The sequence below is a fragment of the Schistocerca cancellata genome, chromosome 5 (genome assembly GCF_023864275.1).
Source record: "Schistocerca cancellata isolate TAMUIC-IGC-003103 chromosome 5, iqSchCanc2.1, whole genome shotgun sequence".
In the NCBI taxonomy this organism is placed as follows: Eukaryota; Metazoa; Arthropoda; class Insecta; order Orthoptera; family Acrididae; genus Schistocerca; species Schistocerca cancellata.
Window position 1 is genome coordinate 333897150 of NC_064630.1, and position 19690 is coordinate 333916839.

The 19690-nt window shown below is 45.2% G+C and overlaps 2 protein-coding genes across 2 annotated transcripts in view; one reads left to right on the plus strand and one right to left on the minus strand.

Moving 5' to 3' along the window:
• The window catches only part of LOC126188899 (ER degradation-enhancing alpha-mannosidase-like protein 3), a 227815-nt gene extending 215432 nt beyond the window's left edge, over positions 1–12383 (minus strand). The window contains exon 1 of the mRNA XM_049930585.1: positions 11866–12383. Coding sequence (XP_049786542.1) covers positions 11866–12005 — 140 coding nt within the window. The 5' untranslated portion in view covers positions 12006–12383. The remainder of the gene's footprint in view (positions 1–11865) is intronic.
• A 384-nt stretch (positions 12384–12767) lies between these two features.
• LOC126188900 (protein ABHD13) overlaps positions 12768–19690 on the plus strand; it is a 48707-nt gene continuing 41784 nt past the window's right edge. Inside the window, exons 1-3 of the mRNA XM_049930586.1 lie at positions 12768–13094; positions 13162–13393; positions 13481–13674. Of these exons, the coding sequence (XP_049786543.1) occupies positions 12857–13094; positions 13162–13393; positions 13481–13674 (664 nt within the window). The 5' untranslated portion in view covers positions 12768–12856. The remainder of the gene's footprint in view (positions 13095–13161; positions 13394–13480; positions 13675–19690) is intronic.

Genomic DNA, 19690 nt, shown 5'->3' on the forward strand with positions numbered 1-19690 from the left:
ACGAACGGGGATACAGTCACTAATGACATCGGAGCGAACCGAAGTGCAGACACCCCCCCCCCTCCCCCGCACACAGATGCTAACCAAGGGCCAGCATGGTTCCAACGGAACACCAGGTAACCATGAAATGTTAAAGAGTGGTCATCACGGAAGTGCGTTTCTTGAAGAGCAAGACAGAGTGCAGAATAGGAGGAAACAAGATGATGTATTTCTGGTAGATGATGACAGCATCCATTGCAGTTCCACTGGATGATCGTGTGGCAAGAGTTCAGGTTAGACGTAAAGATGCCGAGAGGAGGTCATGTCACTCGGTCAGTGGTCATCACCAACAAGGATGGGGTGATATCCATAAAAAAAGGTGTCAGACTCAGGTTGTGCAAGGAGCAACTGAGGGCCTTGTCTTGGGACTTAAGTTTCTTCTTCTTCTCTTTTGGAGGTGGAGGAGGGCAGGGCGCAGAGGGAGTATAGACGTCTGCAAGATATGGAACCAAAAGGGAGCCGGCAACCTCGGGGCACAAAGATGGTGCATCTCATTGCTGAGTTGTCGTAGAAGGCTTCTGGCCTGAGAGTCACTGGGGAGATGGGTCCCTGGAGTAGGGTGGGGGGTGGGGGGGTGGGGGGCAGATCCTGGAGCAGAGGTTGTGTGAAATGCAGGGAGGGGAGAGGGGGCTGGGGCTGGGGCTGGGGCTGGGCTACAGAAGAGGTAGGAGACGGAATGGATGTAACACAGCGAAAGTTGAAGAAAGTAGCACTGGATGGAATTTCTCATTTTTGGCGAGCCTCAGCATAAGACAGCCGATCCACAGATTTGTACTCCAGGATCTTCTTTTCTCTCTTGTAAGCTGGGCAATCTGACGAGCGAGGGGAATGGTAGTTATGACAATTGACACACACAGGTGGTGGAACATAGGGGCTTCCCTCATGGAATGGGTGTCCACAGAGGGTCCACCGTACAGCGGCAAGACATAAGCCTGAAACGCAAGCACCCAAAGCACCTCTTAGGTGGTGTGATGTACAGCTCCATGTCACATCTGCAGCACATGACCCTGAACTTCTCTGGGAGAATACCCCCTTGAAAGCCAGAATGAAGGCACCGGTATCGGCGCGGCTGTCTTTGAGGCCCTTCTGCAAATGGCAAACATAATGAATGCCACATTGCTCCAGATTAGCCTGGAGTTTGCAGGATGAGGTCCCTATAAAAAAAAAATCACTGCCTAGACTATATTCAGAGATTGGTGAGGGGTAATAGACACTGGGACATTCCGCAACAATCACAAGCACAAAGAGCTGCAGAATGGATGGCAGAAGAATCTTTGATTAACAGGAAGCACAACTGCATCTTTCTGAGAGATTCCACTTCACCAAACTTGTCCTCGATATGGACTGTAGCGGTGAATGTCTCCATCCACTCTAGTACAGACAAGGTAGTGGGGAAAGTGTTTCATCCCAAGACAGTGAGCCTGGCCCTCCTCCCATGGTGTAGCCAAGGAAGGAAAGGCTTCCGGGTCATAACAAGCAGCATTCAGTGATCCTTCACTATTTGAAGAGACAGTCATTTGAGAATGGCCAGATTTTTGCAGCTTGATACGCTTCATGTGCCAAGCACCTGTCCTGATACAACTCACGAGAGTTTTGTAAACCACCTCCTTTGTTGATGGACTACATTCTCTAAGGGCTCTCCCAATGAATCTCAACCTGGTACCCGCCTTACCAACAATTAATTTTATATGATCATTCCACTTCAAATCGTTTCGCACACATACTCCCAGATATTTTACAGAAGTAACTGCTACCAGTGTTTGTTCCGCTATCATATAATCATACAATAAAGGACCCTTCTTTCTATGTATTCGCAATACATTACATTTGTCTATGTTAAGGGTCAGTTGCCACTCCCTGCACCAAGTGCCTATCCGCTGCAGATCTTCCTGCATTTCGCTACAATTTTCTAATGCTGCAACTTCTCTGTATACTACAGCATCATCCGCGAAAAGCCGCATGGAACTTCCGACACTATCTACTAGGCCATTTATATATATTTTGAAAAGCAATGGTCCCATAACACTCCCCTGTGGCACACCAGAGGTTACTTTAACGTCTGTAGACGTCTCTCCATTGATAACAACATGCTGTGTTCTGTTTGCTAAAAACTCTTCAATCCAGCCACACAGCTGGTCTGATATTCCGTAGGCTCTTACTTTGTTTATCAGGCGACAGTGCGGAACTGTATCGAACGCCTTCCGGAAGTCAAGAAAAATAGCATCTACCTGGGAGCCTGTATCTACTATTTCCTGGGTCTCATGAACAAATAAAGCGAGTGGGGTCTCACACAATTGCTGTTTCCGGAATCCATGTTGATTCCTACATAGTAGATTCTGGGTTTCCAAAAACGACATGATACTCGAGCAAAAAACATGTTCTAAAATTCTACAGCAGATTGACGTCAGAGATATAGGTCTATAGTTTTGCGCATCTGCTCGACGACCCTTCTTGAAGACTGGGACTACCTGTGCTCTTTTCCAATCATTTGGAACCTTCCGTTTCTCTAGAGACTTGCGGTACACGGCTGTTAGAAGGGGGGCAAGTTCTTTTGCGTACTCTGTGTAGAATCGAATTGATATCCCATCAGGTCCAGTGGACTTTCCTCTGCTGAGTGATTCCAGTTGCTTTTCTAATCCTTGGACACTTATTTCGATGTCAGCCATTTTTTCGTTTGTGCGAGGATTTAGAGAAGGAACTGCAGTGCGGTCTTCCTCTGTGAAACAGCTTTGGAAAAAGGTGTTTAGTATTTCAGCTTTACGCGTGTCCTCCTCTGTTTCAATGCCATCATCATCCCGGAGTGTCTGGATATGCTGTTTCGAGCCACTTACTGATTTAACGTAAGACCAGAACTTCCTAGGATTTTCTGTCAAGTCGGTACATAGAATTTTACTTTCAAATTCACTGAACGCTTCACGCATAGCCCTCCTTACGTTAACTTTAACATAGTTTAGCTTCTGTTTGTCTGAGAAGTTTTGGCTGCGTTTAAACTTGGAGTGAAGCTCTCTTTGCTTTCGCAGTAGTTTCCTAACTTCGTTGTTGTACCACGGTGGGTTTTTCCCGTCCCTCACAGTTTTACTCGGCACGTACCTGTCTAAAACGCATTTTACGATTGCCTTGAACTTTTTCCATAAACACTCAACATTGTCAGTGTCGGAACAGAAATTTTCGTTTTGATCTGTTAGGTAGTCTGAAATCTGCTGGTGTGGAGAGCAGCTATGGTGGGGAAGGAAGAATGGAAGAAGAGGGGAGAGGAATCCACGCTGTAGACGCTAGGAACGGAGTTATTCCCAAAATGGATCACACTAAAAATAGAAAATTTGGATGAGGAGATCAAACCTCAAGCAGGGACCTAAACTCCAAAAAGGATGAAAGAGAACAGGCAGAAGGAACAAAATTGCCAGCAATACAGGGAACCAAGTGGAGAGCCAGGTCAATATAAATCAGAACATCAAGAATCAAGAAAAAAGGGGGGGGGGGGTGGTCAATGGGGAATGAGCAAGGATAGGTAGGGAGGGGCAGGGTGAAGGAAATGCAGTCAGGGAAGGAAGAATGGGCTGCAATAGCTCGTGGCCCCATGTGGCCACGCACAAACTTACAAAAGAACCGTGCGCCCCTGGGTGGTCCAAATTTGTGGTCTATGCACCATTAAACAGGGAAGGGAGGGATAGTGGAGGTGGGAGGAAATCATGGGGCATATTCCAGTAAGTGTAGATAAGTGTAGAAGGTGATCCCAAGAGGGAAGTGAGATGCATTCCAACCGGCAATCCTACCTGAGGGCAGGTATCAGGAGGCAGACGTCCCTTGTTCGCAAAGAGGACAGGGTACACAGAATGGTCAGGGAATTGTCGAATGGTAATTTCATAAGAAGCCACAGAGAGACAAACATACCCCATAATGATGAACATGGCAAGTAATTTCAGAGTGGATGACACCGCTGCCATAAGCCTGAGAACCATAATCCAGTCTGGACAAAACCAAAGCACGGTAAAGATGGAGAAGAGTAGCAAGGGCCGCATCGCAGGATGTGTGGGCCAGGAGGTGGAGAGCATTAAACCTTCACATGCAGGTAGTTTTCAGGTGGCAAATAGCCATGTCAGCTTTTCATCAAAAATACAGCCCAAGAAATGGGACTATACTGCACAACATCTAGGTGCTGGTTGCCTAAATAAAGTCCTGGATCTGGGTGTACTGTGGGTCGATGGCAAAAATGCATCATACACCTTTTGGAAAGAGGAAACTGGAAGCCATAGGAAAGCGCCCACAAAGAGGCCTGTCAGATGTTGCCTTGGAGCTGGCGTTCAGCATATTCTACCAAGTGAGAGCTGCACCAGAAGCAAAAATCATCGACATACAACGCCATGGTAACTAGAGGCCCAACAGAGGCGACAAGCCATTGATGGCGACAAGGAAGATTGTGACACTTAATAAAGAACCCTGTGGGATACTGGTCTCCTGGATCTGTGGGATGCTGAGTGAGGTGCCAACTCTAACCCGGAAGAGACAATGGAAAAAAAGACCCCCAAATAAAAATCGGAAGGAGGCTGCAGAAGCCCCATTCATGGAGGGTAACTAAACTGTAACAGCCCCAAGCCATGTGGTGTGCCTTATGTAGGTCAAAGGAGACCACGACAAGGTGTCGATGTTTAGCAAAAGCCAGTCAGATTGTTGTTTCCAGCCTGAGTAAATGGTTAGCTTTTGTCCTTTCCAGAAGCCAAATTAATATGAGGACAAAAGGCCCCAAGATTTGAGTACCCATCTTAATTGAAAGCTAACCATCATTCACAAGCAGTTTCCAAAGTAAGTTGATTAGGCTAATCAATCAGTAGATGTCGAGAGACAATCTGTGAGCCAAATGTGGTTGAAGACCCTGTGGAGATGTTGCCTCTGGGTATCGTCCAAGAGTTGGATCATCTGGTTGTAGATGAAATCCAGGCCTGGGGGCAAGTCACATGAAGAGATAAGAGCTTGCAAGAATTCCCATTCAGGGAAGGGTTCATTATAGGCTTCAGCTTGAAACAGGGGGCAAGGGGGGGGGGGGGATGTTGTCAGCTAATTTCTGCCGGAGACAGAAAGCAGGATAGGAAGAGGACGCCAATGCTGTAGCAAAGTGTGTTGTGAGGTGTTCTGCAAGGACCAGTGGATCAGTACACAGAGCACCTTTTAGAAAAAGACCTTTGACAGTTGATTGTTGGTGGTGGCCCAGAAGGCTACGGAGCTTGGACCAAACATGGGATGAAGAGGCATACATCCCCAGAGAGGAAACATAGTGCTCGCAGCATTTCTTTTTACTCTGGTTAATAATGTAGCGATCCATAGAAAGGAGATGCTTGAAAGCTATAAGGTTAGTTTAGAAGGGTGTCATTTAAATCACTGCAGCACCCATCAGCAATCCTAGATAGCGACTGCTACATTCTTGGTCCATTATGGTACCAGTGACGATGAGGGGGAACTGTGGATAGGGGGACAGCAGTGCCAGCGGCATGAAGAACAATGTCAGAGACATCTTGCACAGCCGCATCAATGCAATCCATGAGAGTGGTGTTGAAGTGCACAGCAGTCTTATATAAAGGCCAATTGGCTCTGGGAAATGCCCTGGCAGCAGCAGGGCAACAATAGAATCATGAGAAAATGGTCACAGTGACAAAGAACACCATGAGAGAGGGAAGGAAGTTGTGAGATCGATGGAAGAAAATCTGCCATGAGCGGCATTGAAATAGGAGAACCATCATTGAGGAAACACAAATCAAAGTTTGTAATAAGTTGGTCAATTAGAAGATCCCTACACGTTGGAGTGGCGTTACCCCACAGGAGTTGCATTGAAGTCCTGAGGGGGAGATACGGGGGTAGGAGTTGCTGTATCAATGGGCAGCAGCAGATTGAGTGCGGCTGTGCAGCCGTCAAGGAGTATCTGTCAAGAGGACCCTCTCACCCCTCTCCTCTTCAACATGGCCACAGACATGAAGCTATTAATCATTTGCCTTCCCACATAGGAGCCCACACTTTAGGTCGCAGAGTCAACACTGCGGCCTTTGCTGATGATGTCCTGTTGTTCACATCAATGAAGAGGGCTCTGCAGGCCCTTATTAATGCAGCCCTTGCCCATTTGTGGATGCACATCATTGTGTGGAAGTGGTTCACCCTTGTCTTAGTGGCCTTGAGCCATGAGACAAAGGTGAAGGTGGAAAACACCATCACATTCATGGCCTGCAATGCAATCAGGCCGGCACTACACATGGGTGAGACCTTCCACTACCTGAGGCTGCAGTGGTCCTCTTCCAGTCAGTGCCTGTTCAATCCTCACCACCATCTGCAGGAGCAGCTGTACATCATCACATGGGCTCCCCTGAAGCCGCAACAGTGTCTCTACACCCTCGTGCACGTGGTGCTGCTGGGCCTGTACCATGGGCTGGCCCTCAGTTGCACTCAGATTGGTGTCCTGAACAGCGCGGACACAGTGGTGTGAGCAACCATCAGGAGATGGTTCTGCCTCCCAGCGGACACCCCACTTGGGCTACTTCCACACTCCTTTGGCCCACAGGGGACTTGGCATTCCATCTGCCTACTGGATGGGTCCCACCCTTAGGCAAGCCTGACTCCTGGCACAGCAGGAGATGGAGCCAGCTGTAGACAATGTGTGCCTGGGCAAGGTGCAACGCAAGGGCATGACGCTCGAGTGGCACTTGACGTGGGAAGGCCTACTCCTGAAGATGTTGGAGCAGATTGGGGAGATGTGGGCAGCTCGCCTTTACATAGACTTCAATGGAGCAGCCCTCTTGAAGTCTGCTACCATCCGGGGGCAGCACCAGTGGGTCGCTGACACCAGTTGACTCCTGTCTGGGTTCAACCAGATCAACGCCATCTGCGCCCACATAAACACCTTGCCCTCCAAGGCGCAGTGCAGTCACGGATCGGTAGCCAACACCTGATGCCATGCGGGCAAGAAGTGGTCTCCATGGAGGGAGGTAGACATTGCAAATGCTGATTGCTGGGGTCATTTGCACTCATACCACTATTCCTTCCCAATTGGTACAAAGAGGGATCCACCCATTAATGATATCGGTGCAAACCAAAGTGCAGACCCCTCCAGATTCTATCTCGGAGGCTGGCACAGTTCTGACAGAATGTCCAATAATGACAAAATGTTGGAGAGTGGTCATCACAGAAGTGCATTTCTTGAGGAGCAAGGCAGAATGCAGTATAAGAGGAAACAAGTTGTTGTATTTCGAAGGTTACATATAAAGAAGCCGAGAAGAGGTAATGTCACCAGGTCAGTGGTGGTCACCAACAAGGATGGGGTAACATCCATAAAAACTGGGTCAGATTCAGAGTGAGGAGGAGGTGGGCAAAGCCCCCCCCCCCCCCCCCCCAGGATGCCAGGGAAGCCTCGTACTTGGATTTCCACTGTTTCTTCTTCTCCCTTGGAGGGAGGGAGAAGGTGTTATCAATAAGGGAATAGGTGGCAGCGATGTCTGGATCAGATAGAGAGTGAGCAGCTTTGAGGGAGGCAATTTCAAGACAGAGGATTTCTTCTCTGGCAGAGGACGAGGAGGAGTGGTTCCTTGAGGGGAAGGAACAGGGCCTGCTGCTGGGGGGAGGGAGGCAGGATGGGGGTAAGAAGGAGGGAGGAGGAGGGAGGAAGAGGGGAAGGCGTAACTGAGGAAAAGGTAGACGAGAGATTCACAGTGTGAAGGCAGTCAAACTTCTTCCAGGCCTCAAAGTAGCTGAGATGGTCAAGGATCTTTACTTACTCAATTATTTTTTCCTTTGTATACACTGGATACTCTGGTGAGCAGGAAGAATGTAAGCCAGAGCTATGCAGGAAGAATGTAGGCCAGAGCTATTTACATAGTTAAGCAGTGAGGTGCAATGGCTCCCAAAATGAAGAGGGCGGCCACAGTCACCACAGATGTGACTGGCATGGCATCGCAAGGACACATGGCCAAACTTAGGCCAACAGAAGCAATGCATGGGAGATGGAATGTATGGTTTGACGTCACATCTGTATATCATGAGCTTGACTTTCTCAGGCAGGGTACAACCCTCAAAGGTCAGCATGAAAGTGCCTGTGTCCTTAGGGCATATCTGGACCCGTCAGACAAAATGAACACCACATCTTTCCAGATTAGCACTAAGTTCTTCATCAAACTGGAGGAGAAGGTCCCCACGAAAACACTCTGTGTCCTACTGAGAGATTTTTGAGGAGTGTCATTCGCTAGGATGTCTCCTAAGTGGTCGCAGGCATGGAGGGAGGCCAACTGATTGGCAGAAGTTGTCTTTATAAGGAGGGAGCCAGATCTCATCTGGCTTAAGAACTCAGCTTCACTGAACTTGTTCTCAATGTGTTCCACAAAAATGGGGCCTGATGGCGGCAAAAGTCTCCCTGTCAGACCTGGTACAGACCAGGAACTGCGGAAAGGGCTTTGCCCCAAGCTGGTGGGCGTGGCCCTCCTCCCAGAGGGTACCCAAGGGAAGTAAGGCTGGGAAGGCACAAACAGGAACTGAGACAGAACTATTCCTAGCAAGAGACACAGCTGCAGAAGAGCAGCCAGAGAGTTTTGTTTCCAGTGCCAAACACCCACACTGGTACCAGCTACTCCGAAAACTGGCCTTTCTCATGGGTACTACCCAGCCACAGCAACAGCCTGGCATCATGGTTGTTGCCAGGAGCTCTGATGCCCTGAAAAGACAGGCAACCATGCCTCTGCTTTCACAAAGCGTTCATTGCACAGGTGCCAGAAGTGTGATTCCTGTGGTGTCAGGGGGCTCAGACAGATGGGTACATAACCCCAACACAACAATGGGCTACTGAGCTGGTGACCTAGCAAGGTGGCAAAAGGGTGGGGAGGGGGAGGGGGAGGTGGAGGTGGAGGTGGAGAGGGTGAGGGAGCTGGAGGAGAGCCGGAAAAAAAGAAAGGCTGGAATAGCTCAGGGACCTGTGTGTGCCATACACATAACAACAAAAGAGCTGTGGGCCCCCTGGGAAGTCAGTACCTGCTTCCTTTGGAAATGGAATTATTACATTATTCTTGTAGTCTGAGGGTATTTCCCCTGTCTCATACTTTGCACAACCAGTGGAATAATTTTCTCATGGCTGACTCTCCCAAGGATATCAGCCATTCTGAGGGAATGCCATCTACTCCAGGATTCTTTTTTTGGCTTAGGTCTTTCAGTGTTCTGTCAAATTCGTCTCATAGTATCATATCGCGCATCAAATCTTCATCTACTTCCTCTTTCCTTTCTAAAATACTGCCCTCAAGTACACTTTTATTGTATAGCCCCCCATATATTGATTAGTCAGAACATTATGACCACCTGTATAATAGGTGATATGTCCACAATTGCCATGGATAACATCAGCGACGCATTGTGGCATGGAAGCAATGAGGCCTTGGTAGCTCGCTGGAGGGAGCTGGCACCACATCTGCACACACAAATCACCTAAGTCCCGTAAATTCAGAGGAGGGAGACGATGAACTCTGCAGCCACATTCAATCACATCCTAGATGTGGTTGATTGGGGGGGACAGTGCATCAATTGGAACTCGCCACTGTGTTCCTCACACCACTCCATCACACTCCTGGCCTTGTGATAAGGCACGTTATCTCATTGAAAAATACCACTAGATCATTGTGAAGGAGTGTTTGTGGTCTGCAATTAGCGTACGACACTCCTTGGCAGTCATGGTGCCTCGCATGAGCTCCACTGGACCCATGGGTGCCCATGTGAATAACCCTGAGAGCATAACGGAGCCACCGCCAGCTTGTCTCTGTTGTGCAGTACAGGTGTCAAGGAGATGTTCCCCTAGAAGGCAGTGGATTAGCACCCTCCTACTGGCATGAAGAAGGTATCAGCATTCATCAGATGCAACACACTGCCACTGAGCCAGCGTTCAGTGGCAAGGGTCATGTGCCCATTTAAGTCATAGTTACAATACTCCAATGCCTGTGTCATTTCCAATTACGAGCAATAACACATGCACTGCAATATTGTATTTATCCACCAACTCCGGGCAAGCACTTTTCAAGTAAAGTGTCTCCCCCGCATACATAATGAACATACAAGTTCAGGTTGTAGGCGCATGGCTGATGATACATGGAAGTTTGGGTCTGGATTCGTGTCGTGCTCGGATAGCCAAACACTAACGCGACAAGTCACCATAAGTGATAAATTATGGATTGAGTCCTGGTCTGGCACAAATTTTCATTGTCATTAAATTATGCAGCTGATGGTTTTCCATATTTGCAAGTTCTGCGAGTACATTTAACACCAATGTTGTCGTGTTAACATTGGCAAATGCATGGGTCATCGGTTGTGGAGGCCCATTATAAGGAGAGTTCAGTGCAGTGCAGTGATCAGACATACTTTGCTGCCTGTCCTATTTTACCAGTCTGTCCAGCCTATGACGGACAACATCTGTAATGATGGGTGGCCGACCAAGCCCATGACATTTGGATGTGTTTCCACCAAGCAGTGAAGACACTAACCACTGCACTCCTCAAACACATGACAAGTTGTGCAGTTCCCAAAATGCTAATGTCAAAACCTCTGGGCCATAAGAATCCACCCCCAGTCAAACTCAGATAGATTGCACGGCTTCCCTGTTCTACACAGTGCGCTCACTGGTACCAAATGCACCATGCATATGTCTGACTAGCAGTCATTCCACGCCACGTGACACTGCTATCACCTGGATGGGATGATATCGATGATTGGTCGGCAGTCAATGTTCTGGCTGATCAGCTTACGTATTCCTTCTGACTTTAAGCTTTCCCTTTGCTTGGTACTAGTTTTCCATTGGATCCCTTGAAATACATATCTGCTTCTCTTTTCTCCAAAGGACTCTTTAATTTTCCTATAGGCAGTATCTATATTTCCCGTAATTAGGCATACTTCTATTAACTTGCTTTTGTCCTATAGTCATTCCTGGTTAGCCATTTTCCACTTTCTCTCGTAACTTCTTGGTAATAACAAATCACTAAAGGTGTGACAGTTTTCTTTCCAGTGTTTGTTGTATATATTAAAAGTAGCTTCAGGTATTACTATGATTTAGAAGACAACATATCAGTAGTCAGGATAATGTGATTTTTAGAAAAATTAGGCTACTAAAGGGTTCTTAACAAACCAGATCATCACTCAGCTCATATAAAATACACAACATGTAATTCAGGGCATCGGCATGCATGGGATGTTAAGAGAAATCAGCACTGCAATGCATAGCAATACAATAGGTATCTACAATATGTATCTATTGCAGCGAGTTAAAACTGCAATTTTCGATTTTTCTGCTTTTAGTGCCAGACAATAATACAGTGTTTTTTTTTTATTTTCTTGATTTAAATTCTGTTATGTAAATTTTGCAAGAACAAATGCAACACTACAATCTCGAAATATGAGGATAAGATCAAAAGCAATAGCTGTGACTGTTTCATTGCGTTTGTCAATGCAGTGCAGTTTCTTTTATGTGCTCAGCGATAATCCAGGTGCTATATTCCAAATGTGTAGCTCTGTTGACAATCACAGAGATAAAAGTGCTGAACGTACTTTTTTCCCCCCTCTCCTTTCAAATCTCAGGTCACTGATATTACTACAATCCTGTCACTACTGAGTTATTCAGGACTGATACTTGACTTGTTTGTATGACTTTTTCGTTGTGCTAGCATCGAAAATGCGCTCTAGAGGTCGCTATGGACTACGGATTAAACTTCATCTTAATGATGTTAGATGGCCGCGTCGGTACGTGTTAGAACTGAAAACTGCAAACAATTGATTCGTTTAAACAAATCAGTTTAATTTTATTAAATCCAAAAAAGACGAGTTACTTACTTAAGCTCTTGCTTTTCTTCGTTTGTCATGTGTTCCGTAGCATCACCGGTGTGAGCAAAAACTGATGAAAGTCCAAGGCAAAATATTAACAAAAACATCGTAGTTTCCTGAGCCCCTTCCAGTGAGTATACATTCAGCATCTCACTATCTGCTTATAAATTTACTTTCGCTAAATGTAATCCACTGTCAAGATGCACAAAAGAAAATTTGTACAAATGCCATAGCTAATGGGAACCTGAGTTGTATTATTCACTTTAATGTTGTTCGTATGATCATGACATATAATATGCCTTGATCATCTGAAGTTTAATTTGATTTTGGTCCGGTTATAAATATGAAACATAATGTCTCCTAAAATTAAACAGCACCATCTAATCCACAAGTATGCGTTCGTTTCCTATTAATATTTCTACACACGACATTACGAATATTAAACGCTGAATTTTGCCAACATCACAATCACTACCTCAGCACATACATACAATACGTCTCATCTCTGATCAGCAGGTGTAGCTGTTTAGCCTATGTCTGTCGAGTATACATATACTTTGTAGTAAAAATTGTACGCCTCTGTCGAGAGGTATACACTAAGTAACCACGAGCCAAAATTACTAAGAAAGTATCTGGAGTGACATATAAATATATGATAAAGAAGAGTAATCCATTAAAATTACATTTGTGAAGCTTGTGTCAAAAGCAATGTATATATTGTTTTTTCTTCTTGAGAACGCCCTTGTAAGTTCCTGATTTGAAGTGTTTTGTAAACATGTCAGTAAATGAAAGAGTTTACAAATGAAAGTATCCAAGATGCAAGGGAACTTTGTATATAGTACGCAGCAAAACAAAATATGCAACGTTGCTAGCACTGACAAACATTGGACAGCGGTATCTGTCAGCTGATATTTACAGAACAAAAGAATATTGCACAGAGAGCGTGTATCGATGGATGTTGTGTTGGTGATATGTGTGTTGTGGTGATGAATTGGAGAAAATGTCCAAATCAGGACCTCTCCATATGGAGGAAATTGGGGAAAAAATAACAAAACCTCCCGAACCTTCAAACATGGGTGTAAATATAAGTAGCCACGGTGCAAGAATATTTCGAATTTTGCTGTCAGTGGCAATGCGCTGTTGGGCATTGGCAGGTGCAGCAATATTAGCATGTCTGTTGCTGTATTGGGCCTACGGAGGTTTACTTGCGTTCATGCTGCTATGTTTTGCGACAACAGGTTAGTCTCGTTGTAGTCAGAGTCGAGAATTTTTTACAGCAGCTTTGCAGACGTTATATTGTTTCAGGTATATTGTATCACACGGAAGATAATTTATTATTTCATCCGGAACTACCAGCGCATTCTCGTGTTTTTGTACCAATTCCTTCTATGTTTGGTTTACCGTATGAAAATTTATTTATACGGAGTGGGGACGGTACACTTCTGCACATGTATTTCGTGCGCCAGCCAGGTGAAGTAGCATTAAAGGCTCCAACTATACTTTTCCTTCACGGAAACGCAGGAAACATGGGTCATAGGTAATGTGACTCATATGTACAACTGTAATATTTGTTATTATTTTTGTCAGAGTTTTTTTCTCAAGGTGATCGTGTTCTTTTTTTCAGGTTGCAAAACATTGTAGGTTTATATCAGAACTTGCAGTGCAACATATTGATGTTGGAATACAGAGGGTATGGGCTTTCCCATGGGTCCCCTAGTGAAGAAGGCTTATATACAGATGCACGAGCAGCCCTTAACTTCCTGTCATCACGTTGTGACATTAACCACAAAGAGATCATTGTATTTGGACGATCGTTGGGTAAATATTACTAGAAGCGTTAATTATAACTGAGTTGTATTATGGTTGTAGGGTATGTTTACTGTATCTTAATGTTATATGAATTTTATATTCCTAGTTGATATTTTGTGTGTGGTTTAGTGTTGCAAAGGACTGTTGTAAAGCAGGGTGACATTTATCCTATACTGAAAGTTGTGGTATACTCACATAGCTTGGAATTATTGTAAGGAGATTTGTTATTTTTCCAACCATCATTTTGTTTGCACCATAAATGGATTTCGTTGATGTGGATATAATATCAGTTTTAAGTAGCTCATTACATGGTCTTACTCATTATGCTTTACCCAAAGGGTAACTTTGTGATGCAGGAGAAATCACCAGCAGTAATTGGTAAGCTAATTTCTTGCCTGTCACAAGTATTGCAATTATGGTATGATGACTTGCCATTATGTGACATGCTAAAGTTAGTTTACAGAAATAATACACTTTGTCAAGTGAAAAATATGGCAGCATGCTGAAACATTACATGATAGTCCTTTGTGTAAATTTTTAGCTACCTTTTTAATTTCTTATTACACTAGTAAATTAATATAAAGGTCATCACAATCACCGGGATAGGCCTGAATAAATAACGTTTTGCCACATATTTGGTCATAAAATTCCTGTACAACAACAGAAAAACAAAAACAATACTTGGCTTATTTTGTTGTGAAAGGAAAGGATATGTGATACATCTCTAACAGAAAAAAGACACATGAAAAATCAAATGTATTTAACATAACTGATATTATAACAGTTATATAAAATGTAACTGGAATGGTTCTTTCATAATGATATTCAGTGATGGAAAGTAAGAAACACAAAATACGTGAGTGTAATTGCACAGGTGTTGAAAAAATCAATGAGCAATATAGCTCAGCTTGAGTGATACCAATAAAGAAATTGTTAGCAGAGTAATTTGCTGGCAGTTTCTTACTGAACCTGTAAGATTTATTGTACACATTAACACATTAAGCGGAGTTACACAAGCTGGTTTGTATTACACAGTCCACAGATAAAATAATAACAGTGTTCATAGTAAGGCGAAAGATATATACACAGTGAAGGCATCCACTCCAAATTCTAACACCCTGCTACTATCATGTCCTAACTCCTAGCAGCAGATGATGATGGGGCTTTTTCACAGGTTTTGTCATTGTGTCTGTCAGCATTTGGTCTGAAGATATGTGCTCCACAGTGAATTGGGTTGAACCTATTTTTTCTCTTATAAAGTGATGTCTTGTGTCTGTCTGTTTGATTCAACTCTTGTAGACACCAGTCTTGGATAATTTAATTGCTGCTTTGTTGTCACATAATAGTTTGATAGGCTCCTTCTAGGGATTTTAAGATATTTCGTTGTCAAACCTTCGAAGCCACAGAGTCCCCTGACATGCTGATGTGATTTTCAGCTTCCTTCTTTGTCCTGTCTCCCACGTTCCCTCTCCAACACCTCCCCCTTGGTTAGTTCCTCAGCCGCAGATTCAGATGGATTTCTGCCAAGGTCTGAAAGATTCTGTTCCCCTGATGGTGATCTGTTGTTTTTTCCGCCAAATTTTATGGGAGTTTCTGGATGCTGTTGTGTTTTACACTGGTGGCTCTAAATCTGCTGATCATGTGGGATTTGCCTTTGTGTCCTCTGTTGGCAGAGAAAATCATCTCCTGCCAACTGCATGTGGGGCTCTTACCTTTATTAAAGAGTTCCAACTCAACCGTGCTGTGTTATGTATGTACTCAATAAGTATCCTTCAGGCTATTGACCAGTGTTTTTCCCACCATCCCTTGGTCTCGGCCATCCATGACCGTCTCGCTGATCTTCACTATTCTTCTTGTTCCATTGACTTCCTTTGGGTCCCTGTCCGTGTGGGTATCCCAGGTAATGAGTTTGCTGATCATTTGGCTGGGGAGCAGTCACTTACATCCCCCTTCTCTGTAACCCCTCCTGCAGTGGATTTATGGCTTCATATCAAATCCCACTTCACACAATCGTGGGCCAACTCTTGGGAGGCTACCTCCCTGTCTAATAAACTTTGTGTGATTAAGGTGACACCTGTCGTGTGGTGTTCTTCCTTCCACCTCTCCCGAAAGGACTCGACCACCCTGTGTCGTCTCTGCATTGACCATACCAGGCTGACCCATGGTTTTCTTTTGCATAATGAGCCACCCCCACTTCGTGATTTTGGAGCCTTCCAGTCAGTAGCCCAAATTTTGGTGGAATGCCCCCTTCTTTTGGCTCTGCGTGCTAAGTACAGACTTCCCCGCACTTTACCTTTTAATATTGGCAGACGATTCCCGGATGGTTGAACTGGTTCTTAATTCCCTCCATGAAAATGGCTTTTATTTTCAGTTTAAGGTTTTTAATCTCCCTCTGGAGTAGGGGCAGGGCAGTGACGGTTGGGGTGTCTCCCACTGGTGTGCACGTCTTCGTGGCTTCCCCTCAGTCCACCTAAACAACTGAGTGAGCATGAGTCTGAGTGAGATGTTGAACAAGACATTACTATTATGCACTATACATCGTGTTGTGGCGTAGCAAGAGCCACGCCACTCGGAGGTAGCCGAAAGGCACGCGATGTAATGCAGACGGGCGTGAATTCTGGAACAGGATAACTATTGAATGGTAGCAAGAAAAGTACGTAGCTTATAATATATACTTAACTTTAATTCTCTGATGAATACAGCAATCTTCATGATACAAGTGAGACTCATTAAGATACATGCAATGTTACAAATGGCGCCTTGCTAAGTCGTAGCCATTAACTTAGCTGAAGGCTATTCTAACTGTCTCTCGGCAAATGAGAGGAAGGCTGCGTACGTCTAGTCGCTAGCAATGTCGTCCGTACAACTGGGGCGAGTGCTAGTCCGTCTTTCTAGACCTGCCATGTGGTGGCGCTAGGTCTGCAAGTACTGATGGCGGCGACACGCGGGTCCGACATGTACTAATGGACCGCGGCCGATTTAAGCTACCACCTAGCAAGTGTGGTGTCTGGCGGTGACACCACACATCGGCCATCCAAAATGTTCTGATCTATCATATAAGCAATGTCAGCACACTAATAACAATGGCAGCTTTGACTAAGAATTGTTAACAATAGATGTGCTTTCGACCAATCGGTTGTAAGCAGGCAGTGTTAAATAGTGGACATGCAGCCATAGTATGTCAACATTGATGTGTCCCAAAACTAAATCGTGCATTCAAGTTATTCTCCAGAATGTTTTGAAAAAGAGAAAAATGTGTACAAAATTTGTCCCACACACCTTGACTCATGAACAGAAATGAAGACGTCGAATGCCTGCCACTACTTGATTGAAATCCAAAATTTGGAAAATTCTTTTCTGGACAAAGCCAATCACAGGTGATGAGACTTAGTGTTATCAGTACGAATCTACAACAAAATGACTAGGTGCAGATGTTCACTTGAAGTCTGTGCTTTGACGACATAGTTGAACAACATCCCAAAGATCCCCCAGGAGGTTCACAGCTATTTCTTAAGTTCATGTGTGCTGCACATGGGACCACGAGCTGTTGTGCCCCATTCTTCTGTACCAAGCTTCATTTCCTTCCCCATGCCCCTCCCTCCCTGTCCTTACTCCTTCCCTTCTGTCCCCTCTTTCCCCTCTCTCGATGCTTTTACTTTTGTTGACCTGGCTGTCCACTTTATCTCTTGTATTCCTTCCAGTTTTTGTTCCCCTCGCCCTTTCCTTTCATCTTTCCTTTTTGGCATTTTTGGTCCACCTTTGGGATATGACCTCCGCTTCTAAATCTTCTCTCCATAGTGTGAGCCATTTGTGGAAGGACTTGCTCCCTAGCATCTATTCATCTTCCACCCTCTCCTCCTCCTCCTCCTCCTCCTCCTCTTCCTCCTCTGCTGTTGAACCCTGCACCCCCTTTCCCCTCTCCCCCCACTCCGCCCCCCCCCCCCCCCCCTGCTGATAGGTCACCCTCGTGGAGAAGGTGAAGACTGTGTGTTATTGGTGCGACGTGATGCCGTGTATCCCATCACCTCTGAGGTATTTTTGGTATTTGCATTTGGGGCACATATCCTCCTCCTGTCAGAAGACCTTCATTGTGATGAATGTGGACACCTGCTCCATGAGGGGGCCCCTGTTGTCCACCACTTTTGTGTGTTTATGTATTCATTGTCATGACCATCCCTCTCCATGCTTGCCAGATTGCCCATTGATCTTTTACTCACTTCCCCTACCCTTCTTCCTTCCTTACTCTGGTTGCCACACAGTGACATTTGTGATAGTATCCATTTCCCATTGATTCTCTCATTCCCTTCCTATCTTCCGATGGACAAGTTATCCTGCTGGGCTTTCCATTAAGCTGACTGGTGTCTATATTCTTCCCAGGTAGTTTTTACACCTTTTTTGTCAGGTAGTACTGATGAAGTTGTTGAGGATCTGTTTGATAAGATAATTCGACGAGTGCAATTCGCCACGGGCCATTTCCGTGGTGGAGCACAACCATTTCCATCACCATCTTTGATAGCCATCCTATGTTGCAATTTCTTAAGTGGCACTTGTCCTCTGCCACTCTTATTACCTATAAATGCCTGCATGCAAAAGCCTACCAAGTGAGGTGGTGCTGTAGTTAGTACATTGGACTCGCATTCAGGAGGATGACAGTCCAAACCCGCGTCCAGCTATCCTGATTTAGCTTTTCCATGATTTCCTTAAAATGGCTTCTGGCAAATGCCAGGATGGTTCTTCTGAAAGGGCACAGTCAGCTTCCTTCCTAGTCCTTCCCTTACTTGATGGGACCAATGAATTTCCTGTTAGACCCTATTCCCCAAATCAATGTCAGTCAACCAACCAACCAAGCCAAAGCCTGTTACTTAATAAAACAAAGCAAGTGGGTGTGTTGGGAACAGTTTCTCCTCCGTATGTTCTTCTGTCCCTTTGTCATGGTTGTGGCTACACTCTGCACCCTCCAAGGTTGTCAGCAATAGTCTTCCATTCCAGGCCCTGCCCTCCCAGGTAGCCTTTGTACAGGTCCATCAATTCTCGCAGAACACCTCACGACCCATTTTGTGACACAATTGATGTCAGCCTCCTATTCAACACCTTCCTCTTCCAGAAACAACAGGCTGAAGCTTCTCACTTATGTTTTACTCTTTATCAGGCAGAGTGCAACAATGAACCTTTTAGAGAATTGGAAGTTCTTCTGGCCCTCTCTTTTTCCCACAATTCAGCCTCTGGCCCTGATTCCATCCATAACCAATTGCTTCAACCCCTCAGTCCTCGACAACAACAATATCTTCTCCAGGCGTTTAACCACATTTGGCACCAAGATGTTTTTCAATGGAGAGACAGTATGGTGGTTCCTGTCCTTAAGCCCACGAAGAATCCATCATAATTTGACAGTTACTAGGCTTTGAGCCAGACCAATGTCACGTGCAAGTTACGTGAACAGATGGCACCTCATTGGCTCAGTTGGGTTCTTGAATCTTGGAGCCTTTTATTTCCTTACCAGTGTGACTTTCGGGAGGTGCAGTCTCTGATAGATAACCTGCTTTGATTGGAAATCGCAGTTCAGCAGGCCTTTCAAACAGCACTGCCATCTTGTCACAGTTTTCTTTGATCTTCGTAAGGTTGATGACACAGCTTGGCACCATCACACCCTACTTGAACTCCACAAGTGGGGTCTTTGGACCCCTTCCTGATTTTTATTCACTGGTTCCTGTCTCACTGGTCTTTCAGAATTTGGGTTGGTACCATTATCAGCTTCAAGCAGTCTCAGGAGAATGACATTCCAGGGCTCTGTATTAAGTGTCCTCCTTTCTCTCATCACTATTAATGGACTTTTAGTCTCAACTGGATGTTGGACGCCTCTGCTCTGCATGTGGATGATTTCTATATTTGGGCTAGTTTCTAGTCAGTGTCCTCTGTGGAACGCCAGTTCCAGGGTGCCATACGGTGCGCTTCCACGCGCGCGCTCTCCCACAGTTTTCAATTCTCTCCCCTTAAGTCAAGGGAGGCACATTTCTGTTGAAGTAAT